General features: G+C 22.1%; 2 protein-coding genes across 2 annotated transcripts; one reads left to right on the top strand and one right to left on the bottom strand.

Annotated features, from left to right (window-relative positions):
- Window positions 1-589: 589 nt before the first annotated feature.
- PRSY57_1358900 (hypothetical protein) lies at window positions 590-1,123 on the top strand (the record flags this gene model as incomplete). The annotated part of the gene is made up of 1 exon (XM_012909511.1): window positions 590-1,123. One exon carries the CDS (start codon window positions 590-592, stop codon window positions 1,121-1,123), a length of 534 nt encoding a protein of 177 aa, XP_012764965.1.
- A 1,123-nt stretch (window positions 1,124-2,246) lies between these two features.
- On the bottom strand, window positions 2,247-8,612 carry PRSY57_1358800 (putative membrane protein; the record flags this gene model as incomplete). The annotated part of the gene is made up of 1 exon (XM_012909510.2): window positions 2,247-8,612. The coding sequence occupies one exon, from the start codon at window positions 8,610-8,612 to the stop codon at window positions 2,247-2,249; it is 6,366 nt and encodes a 2,121-aa protein (XP_012764964.2).
- Window positions 8,613-8,722: the final 110 nt, after the last annotated feature.

Raw genomic sequence — 8,722 nt, 5'->3', positions numbered from 1 at the left:
AATAAAAAAAATAAAAAAAAAAAAAAAAAAAAAAAAAAAAAAAAAGAAAAAGAAAAAGAAAAAGAAAAAGAAAAATAAAAAGAAAATTTTTTTTTTATATTGTTTATAACATTTTGAAATAACAGGAATACAAATTAATTATAGCTGCCTTACACATGTCATGTTATAATATCCATACATACGCGTATAATGCCCTATAAATATTAATATATATATGATATATTTATGTAATATTTCGTTTTTCACTTTTTACAATTTTATATATTCTGATACTTTGACATAATTATTTTTTTTTTTTATAAAACATATTAAACATAAGAAATAGAAAAAGAAAAAGAAAAAGAAAAAATTTGTATGAATATATCTTTTTCAAATAAAACAAATATATGTATATATATATATATGATATTATTTTTTATTTTTAATAATATGTTTATGATATAATAAATATTACATATAAATATATATATTTTTTTATATTCATCCACATTTTTGTATATTATAATATGGAATAATAAATATATATATTTCTGTGTTTTTTCCCTTTATTTTGTTTTAATTTTTTTTTTTTTTTTTTTCCTTTTTAATAATGAATGTATCAAGGGTATTATTAAGTAACTCTAAAATATTAAAGAGGAATATTGAATTTAAAGAAATATTTACCCCTAGATGGTTTTTAGAATGTCCTAATTATAGTCGCATGCCATTATGGAGAAGATTTTTTGAAGGACAGTATACAAATGGATCTTTTTTATTTTTTGGAAATGCATGGACGTCAATGTTTGCTTTTGCATTTATGTTATGGTATTCAAGAATTTTTGATCCTCCTCCTTTAGAAAGAATAGATAAATACTGGTTAAATTCACCGAAATTTCGTATTTTATCTGCTTTTTACAATCAAGGTAAAAGACCAGGCGTTAAAATATCTTTGATGACTTACGAAGCAAGATATTTTTACAGAGGTATGGATCATCCATTTACTATAAATGAAATTAAAGATTTATGGTTCAAATTAAAAGAAAATTACTTAATAGAAAGTGTACCAGCTATTCAATATCCTTATGTTTTTAGGCAATACAATAATGTCTCATCCCCATCAGATTTACACGTCCACCTACATTAAAATAAAATATAATCATATACATTTTAAAAATTTTTTTATTATATACATTTTTTTTTTTTTTTTTTTTTTTTTTCGTGATAATTACAACAAATATGTTTATACTTTATATTTTGTATACACACAATATGTATATATATTATCAATAATATGTATTTCTTTTTTTTTTATTTTTTTTGAACAATAAAACTTTTCAATAATATGAGTTAACATATATATATACTTCACCCATTTTAATCAGCATACTATTAAAATATATATATATATATATATATATATATCAAGGAAAAAAATTGACACCATTAAAATAAAACAACCATATAAAGGTTCTACATAAAAGTAACAATATATTTTCTAAAATTACATAAAAGATATTATGTAGAAAGCTATTTTCCATATAGAGGTAAAATAAAAGATATTCATAATCATACATATTTATTTTTATTATAAATATGTACTAGACATTATTTTTATAATTAAGTTTCAAGTTAATAAATTTTTAAAATATCAAACATCGGACATATATAACATTTATGCTTCTTTTTTTTTTTCTATTTATCATAAAGAAAAAATAAAGAATAATTATATATAATATCGAAACATTTATTAAAAAAAAAGAAAGAAAAAAAAGAAAAAAAAAAGAAAAATAAAAAACAATTAAATTAAATAAATTTAATTAAAATAAAATAAAAATGAATAAAAATATACATATTAAAAATAATGTATGTGTGGAAGAAACTTAAAAATTGAACATATAACGTCAGCATACAATAAACAAAAAAGAAAAAACAAAAAAATAAGAAAAAGGAAAATGTAAGGAGAATATAAAAAATTATATATATATATATATATATATATATATATATATATATATATATAAACAATTACGTAGGGTAAAAAGGATATAATAACATTGTGGTAATGTTATATAAAATAATAAATTAAACATAATATAAAAAATGGAAAAAAAAAAAAAAAAAGAAAAAACAAAAAGGAAGAATTACTTAAGCAATACAAAACAAGTTATAATTTTAAAATAAATAAATAAATGAATATGTAAATATACATATATATATATATATATATATATATATATATATATACTCATATATTTAGTCGTATATTTTTATCTGTGGAGACTTCCTACTCCAGCGGGGGCAACCCTTAATACAAAAACATTTCCTCTTCTTCTATCAAGTCTACTTACTCTTTCATGTGCTCTTATATTTGATATAAGCACTTCTCTGATATCATCAATAATTTCTCTTTTAACTTGATAAAAGGAATGTTTTAAAAAATCTACGTTTGTTTCAACAAATGTAGTATCTATGACATCCATGTCTAACCATGCATATTTATCAAATGATATATACACTGTATCGTTTTTTTTAAATTTTTGATTAGACATTTTAAAAGATTTCTTTTTAAATTTCATGGATGAATAACGTTTACTTAATGTATTTTCATTAAAATAAATATTTGTTCTTTGTTTTTTAAATAACCATTTCCTTTTAATTTTTTTAAAAGCTGTAGAAAAACGAAACTTTTTTTTAGATTTAAATGTTTTTAAACTAGTATCACTAAATTCAAGAGTTTTTAAAAAATTTTCATTTAAATAATTTTGTGAAACATCTTCTGAAACACAAGAAACTCCACCTTCTCCTTCACCAACATCATTCAAATCGAGAGTATATGAGTTTAAAACATTTTTATCAGTTTTAAATGCTTTATTTATACATTTTGATTCTCTTTTATTCTTTTTTTCTTGATCTTTATTATCTATGTCTTTTAACTTGTTTTTATTTTCCTCATCAGCATATGAAGATATAGGAAATAAAACACTATCACAAACTTTATACTGCTCAACTTTACAACGCTTTTTCATAAACTTATTTCCATCACTATTAATATTTAGATAATCTTCATAATGATGAATTTTATATAAAGGTAATTTTAACTTAAATATTCTTTTTCCTAAACATTTCTCTCTATTCCATGTTTCTGAATATGTTAAAGCTTGGTCTCTTGTATCACCATACATAACTATATGATTACAATGAGACCTTAACATGAAAAAATCTTTCTCAAGAAAAGTATCTAATGGATAATCAGGATTTAATAAAATCACCGTTTTCACTATTATTTGTTTCTTTTGTTTCTTATTCTTTTTACCAGTGTTTGTTTTAAGATTCCCTTTATTTTTGTTACTTGTTGTGTTTTCCTTACTTCCAATATTGTTACTATGGTTTATAGAGTTACTATGGTTTATATTGTTTATATTGTTACTACTGTTTATATTATCAATATTATTTATATTATTCATATCATTTATATTGTTTATTTTATTACTATTAGTTAAGTTGTTACTCGAATGCATCTTATTACTACTATTCATATTATTATCATTAATGTGATCACTATCATCATTATCATCATCCGATACATACTCATCCTTTCCTGTTGTAGAACGTTCCATCCCTTTTGACTTTACATTATTACCCTTTTTTATTTCCGATTCTTTATTTTTTAATACATTATAAAATAAATTGTCCTCTACACAACTTCGGAAACCATTAAAGAAAAGTCGGGAACCACATGAGTGACTAATAATGTGAACATTTTTAATACCAGAATTTATAAGCTCCTTTATAAATGTTCTAAATGAATTTCCTAATATAGTCATTTCAGTCCGTTTCTTTGCAACAGGATAGGAAAGAGCAGAGAAAGCACCCCACATAGCACCTTCCCAATGAAAAACAAATGGTTGGATATATGCAGGTAATTTAGAAAATGATACTAAGTGTGCTAATTGAGAACATCCATGATTTAATTTTACATTATATCCATGTATATATATAAGAATTTCTTCTGGCATAAAATTCAAATTTTGTTTTAATGATAAAGATTGCCATCCATCTATAACAATTTTTTGTTTATGTTGATGTCTAAACTGTTCCCATTCATCTTCTTCAGCAAATACCTGTGCTATAGTTTTATTTCGTTTTATATTGGTTGGTGATATAGTAGGAGTATTAAAATTTCCATATGATTCATTCAAATTCCTCATTTTATTACCTATCGTACCTATTATTCTTTCATTTTTATAATTCTTCTTATACTTTTTCGAACGTAATAATTTATCCCATTTTTTATTACCAGAAGTTATGAATATAGAACTTTTTTTCCCTTGTTTTGAATATTTATTAACAAAGCTTTTTATTTTAGAATTTTTCATTTTATTCATACTTAATTTTTTCGTAGATTTATCAAACACACTACTTCTTCGTCTATTATTTTCTTTTAAACTTCCTAAAAGTCGATAAGACGATTTCTTTATAACATTTTTTCTTCTTTTCACATTTGATCTTTTTAAACTTATACCATCTATTTCATCACTAGATAATATTATATTACAATTCTTTTTCATATTTCGTTGAACTCCAGATTTTATAAAGGATTTAAATATGTCAGACATAAATATATTCTTATTTTCAACAATCTTATTATTACTATTATGTTCATGTTCATGTTCATGTTCCATACTTTTTAATATTTCCTTTCTTATTGGTATAGCTTCATAATCATTTTTATCAATATCATATTTATAATGCTCCTTATTATCCATATCATAATTTTCATACATTTCGTTTATATTAGAATTCTCTTCTATCATTTTATTACAAAATTTTTTTTTTTTAAGTAACTCTTTATTTTTTGATTTTTCTTTTTTATGTTTACTTAACTTATCCATCTCTGTTTCATCTTCGGAATTAGGCATATCCATAATACCCTTTTTGTTACACATTATCATATTTTTATCACAACTTTTTTCTGAACTTTCTTCTCTTTTTATTCCCACAACATTTTGTTTCTCAAACAATAAACAATTCATATTATCGTAAATATTTTCCTTCCTATTTTCTAAAAAGGCTGAATATTCATTCTGACTAAAAATAGAATAATCATCTATATTTTGATCTTTATTTTCTTCTATATCTGATGCGTCTTTTTTTGAAACATCTTTAACATTAGGAAGATATTTTTCATAATTACGAAAATTTTGTCTAGTACATCCAGAATTCGGATGGTAATTATTATACGTATTTTTAATATTATTATTTAATACCGTTTTTTTTTTTTTGTTATTACGTTGGTATATTTCTTCGTATCCTTTAATATCTACAACAAACTCATCGACATTTGAATTAACTGAATTACCCTTTCTACCTTTACATTCATTTATGCACAATGGATAAGAAACATAGGAGCAACTATTCCTATTACCTGGTTCGTTCATATTATTACTATTTGGTATATTCTTTTTATTATTTATTACATTACGTTCTAGTGGATTCATATAACTATTACTGTTCTTATCATGCGCTGCATGAACATTGGTTCGATGTGTAATAGTATTAATATTATCTAATTCATAATTTTTTGTAATCTCAAAATTTTCATAACCGTTTTTTGGTAATTCAAGAATATTACAAGTAAAATCATCATCATATTGATGATCAATCATAACATTGCTATTGTTAAATGGAGCTTCTATATTATCGTTTATACTTTTGTTTTTATCTTTATTTCTATCTTTATTTCTATCTTTATTTCTATCTTTACTTTTATCTTTATTTCTATCTTTACTTTTATCTTTATTTTTATCTTTACTTTTATCCCTACTTTTATCTCTACTTTTATCTTCTTTTTGTTTGGTTTGATTTTTACTATCACTTGATTCATACCAATACGATGCTTTATGTATTTCTGTTGGTTGTAGTGTTTTATTCATTTTGTAGAGATAAATATCATCATCCACCGAATCTAAATATTTATCAGAAAATTTATTTTTATAATATGAGTGATAATTTTCTTGCACAGGTACATTCATTTCCCTATTATTGGAAGAGGAATTTACATTTCTTATAGTAGTATAAACTTTATTTTGATTAATATATAATGCGTTTTCATCATTTTCTACTTGTTTCCATTTTTCTTCTAATTTTTTAAATTTGTCCCTTTTATGAATTTTCTTAGTTTTTTTTTTTTCATGTGGCACATGTACTAATTTAATATTAATTTCATCAAGGATATCATTTTTCCTTTTTGCAGTATCGATTCTTTTATAATTATGAACCTTTAAACTCATAGTAACATGATCTAATGATATCATACAATTATTTGAACACGTTTCATTAGTTGTACCACTATTTACTTTTAACATGTTAAAACACCACTTTAAATCATAACATAAAATATCTTCATAATTTTCTTTTAATATATCCTTTATTATAATATCATATCTATTAGTAGGTAATCTACCGTATACATTTTTTTCAATTTTGGAATTAAAAAAATGAGTAAGTGGAAAATCATTAAAAAAATGACCACTTATAGAACATTCAGTACATGCTACACCATATCTAACATCAGACCAATCTTTGCCAACACATGCAGCAAAACCTACTCTCGTATTAACAAATAATGAACCACTACCAATTTCTTGTGATATAAATGGCCCTACAGGATATCCATGATACCAAAATCCTCTTAATTTTTCACCATAAGAATGATCTTCTATCCATTCTCCATATCCATGTGGTCTTCCATAAATATCTGTTTTCCCTTTATATCTTAACTGATGACTAAATGGAGCTTCGTCATTTGTTTCAGTTATCATTTTAAATTTAAAATTCGAAAATTTATTATAAAAACAATTTACAAGACGATAAAACGAACGATATACGCATAAGCATAAACAACATACATTATTACCACACATACCAGCAAAATCGTTATATCTACTTATTGTTATATTCAATTTATTTGTTGAAATTTTCTTTTTCAATATTCTACAATGCTCGGTACACGGACAAAAAAATCCATATATCGCCAAAAGAGGACCACTAAATATTATAATCTTTACTATAATAATTAATGATAATTGTACAATACCATATAACATTAATATATGTTCCCCTCGAGAATTTTTATCCAATTTATCATTTTCAAAAAAAAGTAATAAAATTACAGCACATATAATAAATATATATGAAGCATAAATAGGCCAATGTAAACTTAAACGAGTCTGAAATTTTGCAAATATTATTATTCCAATTGTTAATAAAATAGCTTCAACAAAAAACAATAAACTTGTTTGAATTTCAAAACTAAAACTAAACTTATTATTTTCATATGATATATTAAAATATTTCCATGAAATTAATATTAAACAAAATATAGTTATAATGAAAACAATTTTTTTAGAGATAGGTTTTCTAATACCACTAAATCTTCTACGTAATCTTCTATAATCCATATATCTAATAGTATAAATTAACCAATCCATATTTTTTAATTCTTTACTTAATTCTTTTTTTCTTTTCTTTCTAATATCTATATAACCCATACTATTACTATGTAATTCTTTCATATTATCATTCACATTACTTTTATCTATACGTACGTGATTTTCCTTTTTTTTAGATTTTTTAAAAGATGAACAACATATATTATCGTTCTTTATATCTAAATTGACGTCATTTATTTCTTTAATAAAAGAACCATCACTATCTTCATGATTATATACACTCCTCTTTTTTAATATTTTCCTCTTTGAAAAATCGTCATCCATTTTGTTGCACTTATCTTCATCCATTTCAAATTTAAAACTATTAGTTTTATTTATCAATTTATGTTTATTTACATCATTAATATAATTGTTACTATTCATATTATTGCTATTTTGATTTCTAGAATCAGTCGATAAATCAAAATGGTCTATTTCTTTTTCTTTTTCATCTTCATCATTATCATCTGTCCAATTTTTTAAGCTTTTCACATTATTTAAAACATGTCTCATCTTTATATTATTATTAAATTGATTAATATTATAAACATTTTCATAATTATTTTCATGGATATTATATGTTTCATTTTCTTTTTTATTTGGATCACTTAATCTTTTATTTAACATTGGAATGTTATCCTTTATATTATTATTGTCTATGCTACAAACTTCTTCAAATATATGGTTCAAATTATTTTTATTATGCTCTATCACTTCTTTTTCTTTATTATCCATTATTAACATATTTTTATTTTTACTTACTTGAGCATATTCACTACTTACTATAATATCATTTTTTTTATTATTATTTTCATCCTCTTCAAAACTTGACACGGTAGACATATTTATTGAATGTTTATCTTTATTACTCTTTATTTTTTCATTTTCATTAATATTGAACTTACTCATTCTTTCTATTTTCTCATTTTTTTTTTTTAATTCTGCATCATCATTAGAATTGTCTTTTCTGTTATTTAAATGTTCCACTTTTTTATCATATAAAAATAATATATTCTCTTTTGAAATATCTCTCAACTTTTTAAAATTTGTTGTATTACTACTCTTGGTATTATTATTTATATATTTTAATTTGTTACAATTATTATTATCACTATTTTTTCGTTTATTTTTTTGAACATCCATATAATCGTTTTTTTTATTAATTTTTTATTTTATTTCTCTCTTTTTATATAAGACAAAATATACAAAAAAAAAAAAAAAAAAAAAAAAAAAAAAAAAAAAAAAAAAAAAAA

Source organism: Plasmodium reichenowi, chromosome 13 (assembly GCF_001601855.1).
Source record: "Plasmodium reichenowi strain SY57 chromosome 13, whole genome shotgun sequence".
Lineage (NCBI taxonomy): Eukaryota > Apicomplexa > Aconoidasida > Haemosporida > Plasmodiidae > Plasmodium > Plasmodium reichenowi.
The sequence above is the reverse complement of the archived record's forward strand: the minus strand, read 5'-3'. Positions and strand labels throughout refer to the sequence as shown.